Source organism: Chaetodon auriga, chromosome 15, assembly GCF_051107435.1.
Source record: "Chaetodon auriga isolate fChaAug3 chromosome 15, fChaAug3.hap1, whole genome shotgun sequence".
NCBI classification, from domain to species: domain Eukaryota; kingdom Metazoa; phylum Chordata; class Actinopteri; order Chaetodontiformes; family Chaetodontidae; genus Chaetodon; species Chaetodon auriga.
The window spans coordinates 13,834,066-13,854,154 of record NC_135088.1 but is presented as its reverse complement, the minus strand read 5'-3'; the positions used below and the strand labels follow the sequence as shown (position 1 = coordinate 13,854,154).

Here is a 20,089-nt window from a genome sequence, read left to right as displayed (position 1 = left end):
AAATCAGGGACCAAACAAAAAATTATTAATACTTGTTACTTTTCCAGTCTTTAAGATAAATTTGTGATTCTACAAAGCAATACTTTTTGATAATCATCAGTTTTCTCCCTCACTCTTTCCTTATCCTCAGGAAAACATTGCCGGTGTGATTTTCAGAGACAGACTAGAGCCGGAGAGAGCACAAAAAGACTAAAAATGTCCGCTATTCTTTTAAAACCGGCATCAGTTTTGTAGTCAAGAAATCCATTACTGAGACAACTTGTTATCTTAAATCATTTGAGATCAATTAACTTTCAAATGCATGAAAGACAAGTGAAATGTCTCCTGTTCTTTTTCTTTTTCTTTCTTTTTTTTTTTTTTAAGAAACACACATATAAGTAACATGTCACATTTGATTTTCAGATCACAGATGATCACATCCTGCCAGGTTTGTACTTTTGATAGGCTCGTGGTGCAGTCCTGTACAACGCTGGAGAGGCTGAAGACTCAGCTGAATGTCTTCCAGTGTGAGCAGTGAAATCTTTTGACCTGGAGTCTGATGTCGTCTCAGAAGTTGGATTCTTCACAGGGGATGGGCCTGAAGGTGACCTCTTTGTTCTCCTCGAGAACGATGTCATACCGACAGAGAGGCCTGTGAAGGACAAAGTCAGCGTTACTGTTTCGCTTTTTGGAATTGGAGAAAAAAAATGAAAGTCAGCAGATGTTGCATACCTGTCCATGCGCTCCAGATGTGTGAGTCGGACTCGGAGAACACGGAGCTTATATTTGGGCTTGAATACATTCCCAGTGGAGAATTTGAGAGACATCTTTTCCACCGACTGGGTGTCTTTGTCAAACTGGGCAAACAGCTTGGTCTCTGTGAAGCTCCTGAAGTTTGCAGCTTTACTGATATGAAACAAAAAGCGCACATTACTGAGAGAAAGCAGATGAACACAGAGGAGTCACGGTGCACTCTGTGCTACAGAGCCAATGATAAATGAAGTCAAGACTCACTGATCAATGGTTGCCACTGCTTCTTTACCATTACTGGAAAGCTTAACCGTGATGTATCCCCAGCGCATGTCCTTATTCCATATCATCACGTCCACCATGTAGTTTGTCTCTGGGAGAGGACATTCAAATTTTTAATCAAATGTAAAATGTCCACCAAGTGCAGAGCAGTTGTGACCTTATAACAAAATCAGCAGGAAGCACATGATCAGTCTTAACTGCTTCTTGTCTTAAGACATGTTGTTCCCTTCATGTCTGTCATGTGTCACAGCATCACATATGTCCGGTCACATGATCCGCTCTTTAACCTCCACACAGATTTCGTTGTTGTGCAGATAAATTATTAATTAAATGCTTCAATATTATTAACATTTCCAAGGCACACAGGAACAGGAAGAGGTTTTGGCCCCTGATTTAAGATGTATAAGATCAAAAAGTGAAGCATTACAACCATCAGATTGAGACTAAATTAATTAACTGGGTATCAATTTTCCCCTTTCAAAGGGCAGTGTCCTTAGGTTAGTTTAATCCAAGGTATATTCTATCATTTAATATGCATGTTGTCTGTGTCTGATAGCCAGAAATGAGTGTAAATCCACCACTTCCAAATCATTTGCTATGATAATTTATCATCCTTGAAGGTATATGCTTCAATAGAGTATGATATGATATGAATATGATAGATGTTTTCACGTGTCCCCATAAACATTACTAATACATGTCTATATACCACATTGAAGTGAAGTTATTCCATTGCCACACTGACATTAAGGGCTCCTGCGATGTGTTTCTTTCTGGTTATTATGATCATGACTGTGACCATTGGTGCTCTGTCACTTACTGCAGAATGGAGGCAGTGAATTTGTGGTGAAGAACATTTTGGTTTGGCTGAGCCTCAGCAGGACATCTCTCCACTCTGTGACGTCGTAACCTGGATTTGAGTGAAATGGCTGCGTCAGGTCGACAACAACAACACACTGTGAACCCACATGATGCCACCTCATAACCACTCTCATTTTCTCCATTAACAGTATTCCCTTTTTCTATCTTGCACATGAACATGGATTTTCAGAACTGTCCATCAGCCACATTGAGGCGTAATTTTGAGGAGTGAAAACCTCATTACTAAGAGATGATTAAAGTACCAACCAAAGACAGGACATCCAGCAGCACCGAACCGGTCACAGCTCAGACAGTCACCATCCAGAAATTCACTGTATGAGGAGCAGGGGAAGGCCGTACTGGCACACGTCCGATTCACAGACTCCATGTAGAGCAACACTGATCTCTGGTGGTCGCATTTAAAATAGGACCCTCCTGCAAAGAGGCACGATGCAAACGGGATTGTTGCCATGCAGCATTATTGCATTTCTGATGATTGGTGAATCACCACATGTGATTAGAAAACACAGCAATTTTCCCACAAGCAACAGTGAACAATTACAGTCAGCAATTGACTGATGGTCTTGGTGTTTTTCATTTTTATCCATCATTTTAAAGGCCTTACCAGAAAGGATGGTCTTTGGGCAGCCAGGTTGGTCTGTTCCCCCATTAGCATAGAAGTCGATGTGACCCAGGGGTTGTCTGAAGCCCAGGGCTGTGAACACACCACATGACAACAGCAACAATCATTTTACACAGATTAATCATCTGTATACTTTCGTGTATAAAAAAATATTAAAAACAATTCTAAATGACTAAATGAGCACGTAACACAGTATTTCTTGACTGACCATCTATGTCTGTGTGCAGGACATCCACAAACTGGGCATCTGTGGGATCCAGTCGGTCCTCTGGACGAGCGCCAGTGAACTGAGGCCCAGCAGGATCCAGAGCTGCAGACATCACGACAGTAGAGCGTCAAGTTTATTTCCAAACTCAGCATTAAAGCAGCAGGCTTGGCAGGCTGAAATGTTCACCTTATTGTAAATAATTTGACTTCTGCACCGCATCTCTCTTTTGATACCATCATTTTCTGTTTTATATGACTGAACTTTTTGCTGTTTTGCTTTGTTGCAGAAGCACTCCAGACGTCCAGATCTGCTTTTCCCCTCTTGTCTTGGTTTTTTCATACTTCTTTGCCATTAATGCTGACCTGAATACCTGTGGTTAACTCTGTGGAGAGGATTTTCTGCCTTCACCTTCCAATCTCTCCACGGGTGGAATCATCGAAACTGTGCAGATTTTTTTCACTGTGAATCCTGTCCTGAACTCTGATATGTTGCTGCAACTCCATCATGACCAAAATCCTTCATATACTCCATCACCATCTGCCAAACCCTTTGTCAGCAAGGCCACTCTGTGTTATTGGTTTCTTGTCATGTTCGCAGTCAAAGTTCATTCAGGTGTCACAAAACTGCGCTGAGGGGGTTTTGTCTTAAGGTTGGAGTTTGAATCTAAGACTGAGAGAAGCGTTCACAGTCCATAAATCTCAACATTATTCAGAATTATTCAGAAACTGGGGCTGTGAATTCTAGTCCAGACGTCGGACTTCTGCCGCTAACATTAAAACAGTGGAAGTGATCTGAATGTGCCGGCATGTGCACACTCCTACCTGTAATTCTTCCAATCGACCCATTCAGGTTTGCACCCACAAAGCCTGATATATGAGCCCCGAGGCTGACCCCGATCATGTGGATGGAGCTCAGAGAGGCGCCGTGTTCCTGAAAAGATCAGTCATTAGGTTTGATAGGCAAAACAATCTGTGTGGCGATCCTATCCAGACACAGCAGAGACGGTCACAGAGAGTGCCGGATGCATCTCATACCTGCATCTTTTTCATGAAAGCAGTGAGGTTGTCGGCTGCCTTGTGTGTGTTCTCCACTGCCTTGAAATAATTCACATTAGCAGCTCCATAGTTCCAGTCCACTACTATGAGATTCATGTCTTTCCTGGCCAGCAGCAGTTCAATGATCCTGTGCAACCACATTGGTGGAGATCCCGTGGGCCGGTACCCGTGAATGACGAAGGTGGTTAGTCTGGACAAGTTAAACTGGGGGTGGGCGGACAGGTCGGTGTGGGACATGAGTGTACCACAGGTGCCATTTTCCCTGGTGTACAGCAACAGCCTAATCCTGATGTTGGTTCCAATGATTGCGTGACTGAGATCTAGATCTGTAAATTCATCACATCTCTGAGCTGAGAGCGATGGTGGGAGGAAAAAGGAGGAGCAGACAGTGAAAGGTGTATTCGGGTATGGCAGGATGACATAATAAAATAAACACATCGTGACCATTTTGATCTCAGCGTTGCTCAAGAAAGGTTGCACAACCTTTAAAAGTTTATCATCCAGAGTTTCTGGCATCATCAGTGACATAATTCTCATATATGACTCAGTGTCGGAGTATTCTTCGCAATACTAGGTTGAAGTTGTTTTCACACACAGCTTCACCCACTAGAAGACACATCTTGAACAAGTTTTACTGGGAAAGCAGACAGTTTAGATGGCAATGAGATTCATGAGTGAAACTGACTTGTAACACACTTCCTCAGGGTTTGTGGACCAGTTCAGGAGAAATATATGCAACTAACTGCAGACAGTTCACACCAAGTGAATCTTGAGTAAAAGGGAAGATTCATAGCTTTATGTCTAAAAAGTGCCATCAGCTGCTCTCAGTATCTGTTACACAATACAAGTGAATTTCCATTTGCGTAATCATTGAAGTGTCTATAGCTATCAGCTGAGAGTCCTGCATGGGTCTACGTGATGCCACTGGTGTTTGCAAACCACAGCGAAGGCTGTTTGCTCAAACATGGTTCCCAAGAAATTTCAGTTCCTCAAATGTTGCTCACTGTCCTGTTTTCCCAGGAGTCCAATTAAACACTTACAGCAAAAAGCCACTTGTGTTTGTGTGTGTGTTTGTATGCATACATTCACACATCAGAGTGTTGTGTTTTGGGTTTTTACCTTTGCTTATTTGAACAGTTATCAGCAGGAGCAGTGCCAGACATTGCCACCGGAACATGCTTCACACCAGCTTGTGCAAACAGTCTGTAGACAGAGTTACCGCAGTAAAAATACATCAGTCAGACATGACCCATAATCATGCAGCAAATCACATGTACGCAAACACAACACATGCAGCAACAGCAGGAGAACGCTGTACTAACTCTTCAGATGTGTCTCTTAACAAAAAAAGGAAACCAAGCAAGCGGAGCTCAAGCAAAGAGGTCAGTTACTCATCTACTTACTTTCCAGAGGAATGAAACTGACCATGAACAAGTGGAAAGAAATATTTACATTGCTGGTACCATTTAGGTGGCGTGCAGGCTGAAAATCTGTTTCTAGCTCCACCCACAGTGAGTCATCTCAACCAATGACATTGTGATTAGAAGTGAAACTGAAATCTGCACAAATCTGATCTGTCTGCGACTAAATTCTTCAGCCACACTAGACGCCTCACGTGTACTGACTCTTTAGAGTCAGTGACTTCTTTAGGTTTACCTCTAACAAACCTGACAACAGAGAGAAAGAACAACATGTCTTCATTGTTGCGAGTCTTACCTTGCTGTGGGATATTAGTTCCTGGTCTGGTGTGTCAAAGGTCCAGAATATTACAGATTATCCTGTGCTTGTAACTCCACATATTTGGGCAGTGTTCAGGAAGTGAGAGGAGGAACAGCAAGGCTCTACTCCCGCCCTGCATGTTCTCACGAGGATGACCACACCCCTTGCCCCAGGTCATTGTGTTCACAGGTGAAACATTCCTGTGAAGTCACTCCTGGTTCCTGAACCGGTTCTTTGTTGCATTTACATTGAACTTGAATCTGCATAATCAACCAAGTTTCTGTTTATTGAGCTCATTCTTATACATGTGCAAGAAACTAGAGTGAAAGTCAAACATGTCAGGGGCATTTTCTGAAAGGTGTCTCTTTTACAGGAAGGAATGTTTGGAATGAGAGTGAGGCTCTGCTCAACTGGAGTCACGGAAAGCTTCACTGACATTTGTGAGAAGCTGCACAACAAATTCTCTAAACTTCCCACGTTACACTGCAGTTGGATTAGTGTCCGGTATCATGTGCACAGCCTGTTTGGAGAATGTGATCAACATTTCAGAGCTTTGGGAGAAGCAGCCTTTTGATCCCTCATTATTTCTATTTGATGTTTAGCTTGCCTTAAGTTTTTAGGATAAGTCTTTGTTTGAGCTTTCCTGCACAAGCTTTTGTTTACTTTAAATTCATGAATATGTATAGGAAATAGTGTCTCTCTGTGTATGTGAGTGTCTTTGTGGACACATCATATATATCATATATCATATATCTGAAATTTCCCCTTGCAGGACAAATAAAGGAATATTGATTGATTGATATGTTTTAGAATAATTCCATTTTTTATGTGCTAAAAAGAAAACAAAAAGAATAAATAATTAATGTGGGAATTGATGGTTTCACCTGTGATTCTTGAGTTTCCATTGCTATGGGTGTTGACTGAATCTTCATTTAAAGGTGAATCATCGTCAGTTGTTTTTCTCTCAACTGACTGTCTCCAGCTCCAAAGGGACTTGATTAATGTGTTCAGTTTCTTTCTGAAAAAAGAGCCTCACGCCTGTATGCCTTCGCCAACCAGTCAAGTTGCACTACAATGGTTCAAATATGGATGTTACTGCAAAGAAGCGTTTCATGTTGACGTTATTGTATTGAAAAATGGCCAGAAAAGTGTTTATGCAGAACATTATGATGTCACAGTGAAGCTGACCTTTGACCTTTTGGATATAAAATGTCAACACATCATCATTTTATCCGATGAGACATTTGCGTCACATTTTGTCATAATTAGAGTATGAATTCTTTAGTAATGGCCAAAAATACGTTTTGTTTGGTCACAGTGACCTTTGACCTTTGATCACCAAACTCTAACCAGCTCATCCTAGAATCCACTTGGGCGTTTGAGCCAGATGCAATGAAATTCTCTCAAGGGGGTTGCTGAGACATCTTGTTCAAGACTAGGATGGACGTGTGCTCACAGTGACCCTTGACTGCCAAAATCAAATCTGTTCATTCTTGAGTTCAAGTGAACATTTGGGCCAAATTTGAAGAAATTCCCTGGAGGAGTTGCTGAGATATTGCGTCCTCGAGAAATGGACGGAAAACCTGAAAACTTGGTGGTGCAGAAGCATAAACACGAAGATAAGATAAAGATAAAGGAGATGAACTTCAAACTTCACTATTTGTCTTTGAAAATGTTTTTGAGGGTCCTGCATCAGCATTAAACTGTACTGTATTATATTTCTAACAAGTGTCTATGGAAATGTATTTTCAACTGCTAGTGTGGCCAACAATTCTTCATCTCTGTTTCTCCACACACTAAACACTATAACATGTGTTTCATGTATCCCAAGCTGAGTATTATCAGCTTTTGTGTGGCTGTTTTAGACAGTGCGTGTGTGTATGAACCATGCAATCCGTCTGTCCTGTCAAACTTCAGCTGGTGTGATATAATGTAAACATCCTGTATTTAAGTACCAAATGGTGTCAAGAACTAAACAGCAGGAAAGGCACCACTGGTTTCAAGACGGAGCCAAACTGTATTCACAACAGGAATTACATAATATCCAGCGCAATGGCACTTTGAGAAATGTTGGAACATGTTGTCCCTCTGTGTTTGGTTCCAAAGGCTGCCATAGTAAAGGGCACATACTCATATCAAACTTCATCTTATTTAGCTTCCCTCAGTGTAAAATGTTATCAGCAGCCTCCGTTCTCATGAGAATCAATCAAAACATTTTTCACAGTCACATCCATTACAAGCTTCTGTGTACACAAAGAAAGAGAAAGCCCTCACAAGCTCAGCACTGATGACAAGTGCGAGCTGCATTTCTGAACACAGGCTGGCTTGACCTTTGCTCACTACGTTCTTCCGTAATCAGTGTCAGGCAGCCTGATGGGATGTATACTTAAAAACACACACAGGCTAAGAAATCCTCCCTGTGCTCTTGCTAGGCTGGCTGAGAGGAGCGGCGGGCGGGTGCAGTGGCGTTGTTAGCGGACAAGACAGGAGAACATTCAGGATGGCTCGAAGGAGACGAGGCCGAGGCAGCAACGTCCAGCAACGACAGGCCTCACAGAGCCAAAGAGGAGGCCCTCCTCGCAAGGTAAGTCCTGCTTTAATGTGAAACATGGACACCATGTTTATTCTTATGCTACAAATAATCATATGAGAACTCAGAGCCTGAGTGTTCAACATTTGTTTTGGTGAGGACAGACAGTGAGGACATAAGACATGCTATTGTTATGTGAAAGGCTTTGAATGTTACAGTAAACTTCTGCTCTGTGGTTATTTGACTTGTCCCTGGGAGTGGAGAGTTAACTGATTCACTGCCAGGGACGGTGTGGCCATGACTCATGTGAATGTCTTCAATATAGTACAGTAACGCATGATTATTCTCAAGTGATACTAAGCAATTGCTTGGTATGATAAAAGTTATTCTACTGTACTCAGGTTTCATTGCTGTAAATGTATCAAAGAATTGTGAGTCATATATTAAAGTGCATAAGGTACAGCTCAACATTTGAGTCTCGATTGTGGAAACATACAAGGGTCTGCATGTATGTTGACTTCTTGAATGCAGGTGTAAAGTGGGAAATCACGGCTAACCATAAAGACTAAGAGAAAACTGTATAAGAGGCGTGGCAGTAGGCTTATATTATTAGCATTCACAAATGCTTAAAAAAAAAAAGTAAACAGTATTATAGTTTAACACAGCACAAGAAACACCAGACGTTTGAGCAGAGTTCAAAGTGTACCTTACAACACAGCAGATAAGCTGCATGTATGTATCTGCACTCAACACAAAGTCCATGACATAACGACATAACGAGGCACTCATTACTTCAGAGTGCTGAGATTATTCATATCTATCATGAAGACAGATAAGCTTTGATATCTTTTTTTTTCACCATGTCAGATATCAGGAGGAGTCCCAACCTGCACGTATACAACACCTTATTTCTTTAAAAAAAAATAAAACTTATAACTGTTAATATGCTGTGCATTGTCTGCCTGCATGTGTTTGTTTTCCTCCCATACATCAAACACATGCAGGTTAGTTAAACTGGAATCTATACAATCACCCCAAGGTGTGAATGCAAATACATGTTTGTCTGCATATACAACAGTTTGTTATGTTTGAGCCATTATCGAATGCATGCTGAGGCCCTGAACAGGATAAACACTTCAGAAGATGGAAAATACAGCATTTGATTAAACTTCACATGTGTTTTTTCCACCCTCTGCTCTCCATCTTGTCTCTCTGTATTCAGGCTCTGCGGGAGCCAGCTGCTTTTGCCAAGCCCACAGGTTTTGAATCAGAGATCCCCCACGAAAAGCTGACCATTGCCCAAGCGAGGAGGGGCACCCCAGGTCACACTTCTCAATAGTGTTTTGTTTCCGTTGCTAATTGTAATGCAACTGAGAGCGTCTGCGCATCTTGTCAGTGCCAGCTTGTAGCAGTAAGGAATAAGGAAAGACTAGTGGGAGAATTATTAACTCAAGCATGTTGGTATCAGCTGATATCAGCCTTAAAAGCTGGTCTACGCATCAGTACAATATTGTTTTATTGCTAGTTATTTGACTAATCGGTATCAGTATGATGTTTTTCTCCAGAAATGTATCACGCCATTCAATTAAAGAATTGGCAACGGAATACAACTATTATATAACTATATATTACAGTCTTTACCAGCTGATCAGATATTGATATCAACTTCAAAATCACATATCAGTAAATCTTTATAAATGGAACAAATAAAGTGAGGTTTTGTAATGTGATACTGGTATTCAAAGACTAGCTTTCATATTCTCATCTTGTAGCTCATCGTCCGGTGCGAGTCTACGCTGATGGGATCTTTGATCTTTTCCATTCGGGGCACGCTCGAGCTCTGATGCAGGCCAAAAATGTGTTCCCAAACACATACCTGATGGTAGGAGGTATGAAAACCTGCAGTAAAACAAAACTGGAAATGTTAACAGTGTGTAAATGAAATGGGCCATCACTGAGGGAACATGAACCCTGCAGCACAACAGCGTGACGGTAAAATGAATCAAGGCCAGCAGAGAATACTAGCAGCAGTAACGGTGAACAGCACTGCTGTCCAAAATTAAAATATTTTGGCTTTTTGCTGTCCTCCGAGGCAACTGGATGTTATGTAGCTCCCTCACATATGGAGGAAATGAATGAATGACCTTAAGTTTTGAAGGGAATTTAACATTAATCTGCTGTCGAGTCCATGTGAATGCATGAAGTCTTACTTCAGGTTTAGTCTAATGTCCATGTAACAGGTCCTCTCTGTCTCTGCGTCTCCAGTCTGCAGTGACGAACTCACCCACAAGTTTAAGGGCTACACAGTGATGACAGAGGACGAACGGTACGACGCCCTGAGACACTGTCGCTACGTTGACGAGGTGGTGCGGGACGCTCCCTGGACCCTGACCACAGAGTTCCTTCAGAAACATAAGGTCAAAGGTCACGCAGGCACTGGACACAGTTTCTGACAATGTCTTACAGTGACAACAGCAGATGTCTGAAGTTCAATCAGTCTGAACATGTAATGTTACACTCACAGATTGACTTTGTGGCCCATGATGATATCCCTTACACCTCTGCTGGATCAGAGGACGTTTATAAACACATCAAGGAAGCAGGTGAAGATATGAATGCTCTTATACAAGCACCCACCATAATTCTAGTTCCATCATTTATTGCCTGAATTAATCACTTGTGTTCTAACATCAGGGATGTTTGTGGCCACCGAGAGGACAGAGGGCATCTCCACGTCTGATCTGATCACTCGCATCGTCCGAGACTATGACATCTACGTTCGACGCAACCTGCAAAGAGGCTACACAGCCCAAGAACTGAACGTTGGATTCATTAACGTTAGTGAAACGATATTTCAGAAACAGAACGTTGACCTTTTTGACACAAACTATAGAGAACTATACACTCGCTTTGTACTTCACTGACAGGAGAAGAAATACCGGCTCCAGAACCAGGTGGACAAGATGAAAGAGAAAGTCCGAACAGTGGAGAAAAAGTCCAAACACTTTGTTTACAGAGTGGAGGAGAAGAGCCAAGACCTCATCCACAAGTGGGAGGAGAAGTCACGAGAATTCATCGGCAACTTCCTGGAGCTTTTCGGACCTGATGGAGCCTGGGCAAGTTTCTTTTACATTAATCCATATCCAAAATACATCTCAACCCTAACCCTGTTTAGTGGTGTATTTATATTATTGTACATATATAAAAGCACAACATCACAGTAAACGTCTGTCTCTGTCCTTGTTCAGCATGCGATCCAGGAGCGGAGTGGCCGTATGCTCCAGGCCCTGTCGCCTTACTCCTCCCCCCGTGGCTCCCCCAGCAGCAGTCCCACCAGAAGACGTTCAGTTTCTCCTGACTCCTCCCCTACCTCTGCCTCATCCTCCCCACCCTCTCTTTCCCCTCCTTCCACCCCCACCTCACCTAAAAAGGGGAAACGCTCCTCTTTCAGAGCTTCCGCCACATACAGCAGACATGCACAATGAGCTTATAGAGCTTTGGTTATCTTTAATGGTCTTCATATAGCCTGTTGATTATTAATCTGGTACATAATATGTCCAATTAATTAATCAAAATGAACAAATTAAAAGAAAATAATTTATAACTTGTTTATTTAAGTGCAAGTGCAATATATCATGATGTACATAATGTGTCTTTGCTGAAAAGAAATGGAAAAGAACACTGAAATCTTGCTTGGATGTGATTTGTCTTTTGTCATTTGTTACTCTTCAATATGTCCAAATACAAAACACACACTCGCCCTCAAAGCACCTTCATAAGAATCGATAATTGTAAGTAAGTTGTATTTATCCATACTATGGTTAAGAATGGTACATTTCAGGCTTATCAACACAAATGTTCCTGTCATTAAATGTCTAACAAGGAAATAAACTCCCTGTAAGTTTGGGAGGAGGCTGAATAATTCATTTTATGTAGGTCTAAAAGGACACAGGCCAAATGGGTTCTTACACTGTTGTACAAAATCATTAGTAGTTTTGAAGCAATACTGCATGTCCTCAAAGTTCAGGCTAATAGCTCGACAAATTATGGTCAGTCCATATTTATTTCTGATGCAGACATATTACAACTACATTTAAGCTAGTTATCGTGTACTAGAGAAAAGGAAATACATTCTGGATCTGCGATTTAGGGGCTGACAGCAAATTCTCAACAACACACAACACCCTCTCCAGCAGTTAACATCACTGTGACAACGATGTCAGCCATAGGGAAATCAGCCACATTAAAACCATATTCACCTGGGGACAGCATCGCTGTGAATGACGCCCCCCCAGGAAACAAACAAAAGCCTTCAGGCTGAGAGCTGGTAACGAAAATAAACTCAAGCGCCTCTTGCATCTAAGAGACAATCTTCGTGAGCTTTCATGAGTCCTCAACAGGTGAACTATAAATTATGGACCTTTTGGCTCCTTGTCAGGAGTTGGCAAGTTAATGGACAATTACTCTCCTGACAGACTGGAACTCTGTTACTGCAGTTTTAATCTGCACTAATCAATATTCTCTTTAATATTACAATGGGACAAATGATTAATGTGACAGGTGCCAGTTGTAGTGTTGAACATGCAGAAAAATTTAAGCATATTCTTTGATTTTAAGACCTGAAAAGAAATCACCATGTATTGAACTTGTTCCCAGCCACATTTGTTTTTAGCAGAAAAAGCTCTGATAAATCAATTGCATGCGATCTGTCCTGCACCACACAAAGTTAGCCTACTAAGCTTTTATTTGATTTCTCTTTACTATCAGAATATTCTTCAGAAATGCGTCCTGCATCCCAAGATGTACACTGTTTACATGATTCCATGTGAATTTACCAAAACTTTAAGGCATGGCAGATGTTGAGTTTTCAGCTTGTTGTGGAGTTCTTCTTCCCCCATGTGGCCAAAATTAACAATTACTGCAGCGGTTTTAGAAGTCTTTGACATTGTGTACTTCAAATCACAAAACTAACTGAGCACATTTTCTATTTACTATGAACTGAGATGTATGTTTTCAATCACAGTATAAAAATATATGAAGTAATATGAATGAATAGCCCGGGATTGAAGCCTTTATTTAAACACACAAACAAAGATAACCAGAAACCGGATGTCCGACTTGTGTAGGCTATGGTAATTTGTTGGTATGTGAGCTTTAAAGTCAGTCAAATGACATGCGGGACGCTCGAGAACTACAAACATGGCTGCGCTTGTGTGTCGGTTTCCGTCAGGTGTCCCGCTATTGTAGCGTCTTTGGCTCGTTCATATAAAACCGTGGGTATGACGTCACCGTCAGCTCATGTCCTACACGGATTAAAGATGGCGCCCTCTCATGCGCTGAGGTGCTGCAAACGGGCTCTGAACTGGGTACCTGTCCTGTTTATAAACCTGGTTGTTGGTTGGTCTTATTACGCTTATGTTGTGGAGCTCTGTGTCTGTAAGTACACTCACTTTTAGAGGTATTTAATTGCCGGTGTCTGCATGTGTTGACAGTTTCTGGGTTGTCAACTTTGGTCGGCTAACGTTAACTTGTCCGTAGATTTAAAATCAGCCGCAGGCTGCGGACATGCGTTTAAACCTCAGGACAATATTACACCAGGTCCTTCTGTTTCTGCCTGTTTCACCACTGACATAATGTCAGCTTTCATGACAGCAATATATACAGCGTTAATATAACGGGGCAACTTTTTTTCCAGTTACATTGCGAGAGGAAGACAAGAACAGTAATGAATTAATAATTAATAACTTCGTAATGATAGTTGCAGTGCATCGGCTAGCATTAACTATTACATTGCCACTTAAGTAGAATTTCAAAAAAAGTAACATTTTCTCACATGATTTTTTTTGATTTTATATTTTTGTTTTAAATGTGCTATGTATTGCAAATGAATGGACTAATTAGCTCTTTAATTTTGGAAGCTCAGTTTAATGATACAACCTTGTTTTCTCGGTTTTAACCATCGAGTTCACTTATAAAAGTGCATTTCGTGTTTCTGTTTCCTAATGTCACCCCGGCTGTCTTTCTACAGTTCATGCTTCTGTATGTGTATTTTGAAAATATTTTACAAATGGCAATGATTACAAATGATTGTCTTAAATTGATGTTTGAGCGATATGGGCAAACCTTGGGAGCCAGCTGTTAAATGATCACATCAGCCACAGTGGGAGACAGCTTTAATGTAATCATCTGAGGCATCCCCTGTTATTGTCTATGGCAAGATGCAATGAAAGAGATTAAAGCTCTTAATGTGAAAGCAACCAAACCACCTCCCACACGCTTGTTGTGGTGTTTAAACTTTAATTAATCTAATGCCAAAAGTCCAAAAGCACAGATGCAGATTATTGATTCAGATGAAGACTGGTTGTTGAATCATTTGTTTTACAGCTGTAAACACACATCAGAGGATATGACTTCTACTTTTAGCTCATAATCAAACGTGATCATCCGAGTTTAAATAAGCAGATCTCAAAGTACATCAGCCCACACGAGTGCTGAAGGTCTTGACATACTTTCAGATGCGTATTGATCAGATAAGTTGTGTTTGTTTCAGCCTGGAACTGATGATACCATTATCAGCATGTAGACGGCCTGCAGTTATGTCTGTAAGTCAGCGGCTGTGGTCAGGACAGGGACATCCCTGCTGCTTAAACAAAGCTCTCTGTTATGGGTGGGTCACTGCTGGCCGTGCCAGGCTGCTGCCACATGGTGGGAGAATGGGGTGGTGTGTGTGTGTGTGTGTGTGTGTGTGTGTAGTGGGAGATGTGTAGGCATGCATTCTTAGGATTTTCATTACTCCTCACTGTTTTTTTTTTTCTTATCTAGATACAATCCCAAATAATGCAGAACGAAGTAAGTGATGCTATAATTGTCCTCATGTTAATTATTCATAGCAAAGATTTTTTTCTTGTGACTACAACTCAAACTCTTTCTTTCTCTCAACAGTCAGCTATTTGGTCATCTTTCACATTTTCCTCGCCATGTTTATATGGTCCTACTGGAAAACTATCGGGTCCAGACCAGCCAGCCCCTCAAAAGCAGTAAGTAGAGAATGTGATTCTGTAAATATATATATATATATGTGTGTGTGTGTGTGTAGAAAAGACAGAATTTCACTAAAGATCGTATTTGTTGGACATTCCGGTCTTTTTTCCTCCTCTCAGTTCGGTCTGCCCAGAGCAGAGAAGGAGCTGTACGAGCGAGAGGAGCGAGCCGAGGCACAACAAGAGATTCTGAAGAAAGTGGCGAGGAATTTACCCGTGTATACACGCACAGCAGGTGGAGGTGAGGCTGTCCCCACAGCGGCAAAATCAACTGCGGTCGGCTCACTATTTTTTTCCCAGGGGACCACCACGTGCTCCTTTGAGTAACTGTTTGCTACCATTGCCTCTTACAAAGAAGGAAGCTCACACACCTTCCCCTTTGTTCAGTGGTTTGTCAGCCACATGCACAACATCAAACAAGCAATACAAATGAAATTGCACACACATGTGTTGCTACAGTGCATCTTCCCCTTTTGGCTACAAGTCACAACACTCAACAACACTCAACAGTGAAACTTCTCTGTGACTTAGCTGTTTCCCTGCTAATGTGCATCAGGCTCATCCGTCTTGTTTATACTGACCTGCGTGAACCAGGGTTAATTGGCCTCAGGTGTGCCTTGGTATCTCTACAGGCCACACCTGTGCTCATCAACACTCATGAGCTCACATGCTTTGTTTCCCAGAGACATTTGAAAGGTTTATAAATTAATCTCTTTATTAAACTTAAGGAATTAGTAAAATAGTCAGTTCGTGGTTTAAGCATTGAAAAGAGCAGGAAATTTCTGGTTTAGTCTTCAAATTGTTAAAAATGCAGAATACACCTGAAATTCTTATTTTGTTTAGCAATAGAGAAACTGTTGTACTGTAACAATTCTGCTTTCGTTTTCTGTAAATAGCCATCCGATACTGTGACCACTGCCAGGTAATCAAACCCGACCGCTGCCATCACTGCTCAACCTGTGAGATGTGAGTGTTTTCTAAGTGTACTCGCTGAATAATTAAAGCTCATCGTTTTGAGTTTGTTCTTTCATTTCCCCAAAGGAGCTGACATGTTTAGCCCCATTCATACTCCGATTTCGATGTTTTCAAACATCCAAAAGTTGTTATTTTGGCTTATTTCTGCACCTTCTGGTAAAAGAAAGCAAAGAGAAAACTGGAGAGAGAATGTAAAGGTGTTACTGTGGACAAATCAGACAATAAATGGTCATTGACTGTTGCCCAGTGTTGTGATATACAATATAAACATATCACTTTCTTTTTTAATACTGAGCATTATGTATTTTCTTATGCTGCTTGCTCACACATTTTTAATGCTTCTGGGTAACAATAAAATCCAGAATATGCCAACATCTCAAGTATTAGATGGTACTAATAAGATGTACATATGTTTTCTTATTCTTCAAGGTGTGTGCTGAAAATGGACCATCACTGCCCCTGGTAGGCTTTCCTCCTTTATCTATACATTTTTTATTCCATCATGATCTTAGTTTGCTTGTTCATATTCCACCTCCTGTCTCATGTTTTCTGTCATGTTTTCTTTCAGGGTGAATAACTGTGTCGGATTCTCAAACTACAAGTACTTTGTCTTGTTCTTGGCCTACGCCTCACTCTACTGTCTAGTAATTTGTGCGACAGTCATCCGGTATTTCATCAAATTCTGGACCGTAAGTACCAACAACAACATACATGAAGTAAATAAAAAAATGAAGTGCAGTCAGGCTGTGGTGAAGCATGTGGTCAGTGGCTATTCAGCCACTAATCTGCATCGTAAGATATCGACCAATTGGTTTACAAAAGTGTCACTGTGGTGCACAAGTGTGCCATGTGATCGCTTATTTGCATGCTGCTTTGCATGAGACAATGGCTCCTGCCATGTAGCCTGACAGTGAAGGAGTATATTGTACTGCAGCAAAAAAAAGACAATAACGGATGGTGCAAAGGTGGATTGTCCACTCCAGTCAGCCGCTACGTGAAGATGACTCGACATGAGCTCATGAAATATTCTTGCAGATGCTCAGACTGACAAGACTAACACCTGTGTTCCTTCTTTCCCCCTGAAGAAACAGCTGCCTGACACGCATGCCAAATTCCACATCTTGTTTCTGTTTTTTGTGGCGGCCCTGTTCTTTATCAGCATCCTGTCACTTCTCAGCTACCATCTATGGCTTGTGGGAAAGAACAGGACCACTATAGGTAGCTCGAAATAAATGTCTTTCAGCTTCTGGTTATACCTGGTTAGAAGTCACCGCTGACTAGCAGTATTTTTCTATCCTTTTCCAGAGGCTTTTAGGGCACCCGTGTTCACGAATGGTCCAGACAAAAACGGGTTTTCTCTCGGCTTTAGCCGAAATGTAGCTGAGGTGTTTGGAGACCAAGCGAAGCACTGGGTGTTTCCTGTTTTCTCAAGGTGAGTCTACTCCGACCCGATATATAATTGCAGCTATCAATCACCTTAGCAGTCACAGTGATAAAAAAATAAGTAGGCCGCACTGTTGTTATGTGTGCACTGTGCTTAAGGCTGATAAGCTCTATATAAGGAAAAAGTACAATTAGCCCTGAATGCATCCCATGCTAACATGCTCACTAATGCTGTCTTTATCTTAATGTGATCAGTCTGGGAGATGGACATTCCTTTGTTACCAGACTGGTGCACATAGATCCTGAACAAGCAAACAGTGTCCTCCAGCAGAATGGCAAAGGGCAAGTATCATTTAATTTTATTTCTTTCAAATGTTTCCTTTTAACTGTGTTTGCCAGACGTTAATCTCTCATGTGACTTGAATCACAGCCCTGCCGATGGGGAGGCCAACCCCTGTGTGCTCGGTAACAACATACACACCGCGGACGACAGCAAAGAGAAGATTGGTATGTTGTTGTTGCTCACGTTTTCATTTTTTCTATTACATCTCGCATGTTAAGTGTTTTTCTAATTACTTTCCTGAGACGTCTCTCGTGTCCTCATCATTTCCTTTCAGACGGAGGCCAGATCGTCTCTGTGACGATGGAGAGTGAGCCATAGCAGGTGCTGTGCATTACACGGACATCACCTGAATACTGTTGAGTTTTGCTGGTTTGTAATCCTCCTGTGTTCATTTCTTTATTGCTGTGTTGTTGCTGCAGGTCACAGGCACATCAGTAAAGAGCTCATCAGATATGATGCCTTAAACCAGGAGCATCAGCACCTCTACAGCAGACATCCTCCACCCTCATCCATCATGTAGCGTGCTTTAAACCAGCACCACAACAATACTGCTATCACACGAGCAGAGACTGCGACCCTGTGGACTGAAGCAGACGTGATTCACAGGTTTTGTCTTTGTTTAGAGCCAAAGACATTCAAGTGTTTTGTTATTGCTGCATCTGAACAAACTCTGGGACTGCTTGTTCACCCTCGAGCCAACTCCATCCACACCGTCTGTGTTCATCTGCGTGGATTACTCACGCTCTACGTTTCAACTAGAAAATAATCCTTTGTCAGTATTAATCAAGCATTAATCACTAAGCCTGGTCGTGTCTGATGGAGAGCAGCGAGAGCCACTAAAGTGAGATTTGTTTAACTCCTCATACTGTACAAAAATGGTGAAACATTTCAACACTGACAGCAGTGTCTTCAGTTTTAAAGCACAGTGCAATTATTAAGACCAGTAGTCATTTCTCACATGGTCTGATTTAGTTTACAACTTACATGATTGAACATTTTTCTGTTTACACTTTTAATATATTTATTTTGTACATTTCAGGTTTTATACTACAGTCAAACTTACAGGTGACGTAAGCGTAAAATGTGAGGACCAAATCCAGTTTGACTGCAGTTAAAACGGTTTCATCTTATTTCAAGTAATTGTCTAAGACGCATAACCAGTGGATCTCAGATAATGCAGTCGTTATCAAAGATTGCCATTTTTCATTGCACTAAAAATATTTGTAATTTAATTGTTCTCAAGCTTTTATAAATTATGTTGTCTTTGAGTGTCTGTTGATTTTATCATAATGGCATATTTGCTTTATTTAGTTAGTTTTTTAAAAAGCTGTCGTCAGTTTCGTTTGCTCTCCTCATCGTCCACAGAATGTCTTCACGATCACGATCAATCCTTTGCCACAGTATGCATGTTTGGTTTTGAATGAATCAATCTTGAGCGTTAATGCCAAGCACTAAATCTGTATTCTTTCCATTTGTGTGTTTTTTTTTCCAGTTTGGTGATTAGATTTATTTGAAAGCTGGAAAAAAAAAAAAGAGCACACAACAAAACCAGAATCAAACCATTGAAGATTTTGCCAGAAGGGTCAGGGACATTTGATCCACCGTGTCCTTGAGCCTGAATGAGTACAGATAAGATGAACTTTATATGCCAGTGATGAAAGAGTGGGCTGGGGTCATCATAAATACTTCTCTCTGTCCTGCTGGCAGCTCTCTCATAGTATGACATTACTTTTAGTGGAAACGATGCACAGCACAGTATGAGGTTTGCCCGAGTGACCAGTACGTAGTGTTCATGTGTAGATATTTCTGAGCGGAGCACATGTGAATGTACTCACAGTACTTTAATAACTAACTCCACTGACTGAACCAAAACAGCTCGAGCTGCTGATGTAGGTGTGTTAAAGAACTGCTGTTTTAATGAGACGGACCTATTCAGGCAGGCTGAGCTTCACTGTTCTGTAACAATAAATGTGATGTAAGAAACTATAAGGTGTGATTCTTCATCTTCAACACTGCTGCGCTGTTTTGGAACAAATTAGAGGAATTTAAAATTCTTACTTGAGGTTGACTTTGTGGATCACGGCCGTACCTCTTCAGTTGTTCATGATAACCAGCTAAAATGAAGTCCAGATTCCAGGCGAACGACGTGTTTGATGTGACTTATGATGATTTCTGCCTGAGCAACGTGGTCTCTTCACAATCTTGAAAATTAGTTCTCAAATTGGGTTTGTATCTGCTTTTTTTCATTGTGTTTCCTGTGCAGTCATCTGTGATGCAAACGTGATACCGTAGTATGCAACGTCATTTAAATTCTGAACATA

At 41.3% G+C, this 20,089-nt stretch overlaps 3 protein-coding genes across 4 annotated transcripts; 2 read left to right on the top strand and 1 right to left on the bottom strand.

The window, feature by feature from the left end:
* Positions 1–332: 332 nt before the first annotated feature.
* Positions 333–5,563, bottom strand: lipia (lipase, member Ia). Of its 2 annotated transcripts, none has more exons than XM_076750818.1 (11): positions 5,495–5,563; positions 4,898–4,981; positions 3,758–4,128; positions 3,545–3,653; positions 2,724–2,825; positions 2,498–2,587; positions 2,140–2,307; positions 1,832–1,921; positions 994–1,102; positions 712–885; positions 333–631 (listed from the first exon to the last, which is right to left on the bottom strand). In XM_076750818.1, exons 2-11 carry the CDS (start codon positions 4,953–4,955, stop codon positions 547–549), a joined length of 1,356 nt encoding a protein of 451 aa, XP_076606933.1. In that variant the 5' UTR covers positions 4,956–4,981; positions 5,495–5,563; the 3' UTR covers positions 333–546. The 2 variants fall into 2 exon arrangements, with proteins under 2 accessions (XP_076606933.1, XP_076606934.1); XM_076750819.1 differs by lacking the exon at positions 5,495–5,563 and adding an exon at positions 5,182–5,242.
* A 2,434-nt stretch (positions 5,564–7,997) lies between these two features.
* LOC143332968 (choline-phosphate cytidylyltransferase B-like) lies at positions 7,998–11,512 on the top strand. The gene is made up of 8 exons (XM_076750853.1): positions 7,998–8,081; positions 9,250–9,349; positions 9,800–9,916; positions 10,293–10,444; positions 10,552–10,630; positions 10,722–10,864; positions 10,955–11,143; positions 11,276–11,512. Exons 1-8 carry the CDS (start codon positions 7,998–8,000, stop codon positions 11,510–11,512), a joined length of 1,101 nt encoding a protein of 366 aa, XP_076606968.1.
* A 1,794-nt stretch (positions 11,513–13,306) lies between these two features.
* LOC143333219 (palmitoyltransferase ZDHHC20-B-like) lies at positions 13,307–19,755 on the top strand. The gene is made up of 13 exons (XM_076751215.1): positions 13,307–13,463; positions 14,850–14,876; positions 14,970–15,064; positions 15,188–15,308; positions 15,964–16,033; positions 16,472–16,504; positions 16,611–16,731; positions 17,128–17,260; positions 17,348–17,474; positions 17,681–17,767; positions 17,856–17,932; positions 18,043–18,089; positions 18,188–19,755. Exons 1-12 carry the CDS (start codon positions 13,307–13,309, stop codon positions 18,084–18,086), a joined length of 1,092 nt encoding a protein of 363 aa, XP_076607330.1. The 3' UTR covers positions 18,087–18,089; positions 18,188–19,755.
* Positions 19,756–20,089: the final 334 nt, after the last annotated feature.

Excerpts from the sequence above, each read along its gene's own strand:
- LOC143332968 (XM_076750853.1), top strand. The coding sequence starts at position 7,998 with ATGGCTCGAAGGAGACGAGGCCGAGGCAGCAACGTCCAGCAACGACAG. Across the intron at positions 9,917-10,292 it reads CACATACCTGATGGTAGGAG|TCTGCAGTGACGAACTCACC; the intron begins GTATGAAAACCT and ends CTGCGTCTCCAG. Across the intron at positions 10,631-10,721 it reads TAAACACATCAAGGAAGCAG|GGATGTTTGTGGCCACCGAG; the intron begins GTGAAGATATGA and ends TTCTAACATCAG.
- lipia (XM_076750818.1), bottom strand. The coding sequence starts at position 4,955 with ATGTTCCGGTGGCAATGTCTGGCACTGCTCCTGCTGATAACTGTTCAA. Across the intron at positions 4,129-4,897 it reads AACTGTTCAAATAAGCAAAG|CTCAGAGATGTGATGAATTT; the intron begins GTAAAAACCCAA and ends CATCGCTCTCAG. Across the intron at positions 1,103-1,831 it reads TTCACTGCCTCCATTCTGCA|AGACAAACTACATGGTGGAC; the intron begins GTAAGTGACAGA and ends GTCCTCTCCCAG.
- LOC143333219 (XM_076751215.1), top strand. The coding sequence starts at position 13,307 with ATGACGTCACCGTCAGCTCATGTCCTACACGGATTAAAGATGGCGCCC. Across the intron at positions 15,065-15,187 it reads CAGCCAGCCCCTCAAAAGCA|TTCGGTCTGCCCAGAGCAGA; the intron begins GTAAGTAGAGAA and ends TCCTCCTCTCAG. Across the intron at positions 16,732-17,127 it reads ATTTCATCAAATTCTGGACC|AAACAGCTGCCTGACACGCA; the intron begins GTAAGTACCAAC and ends TTCCCCCTGAAG.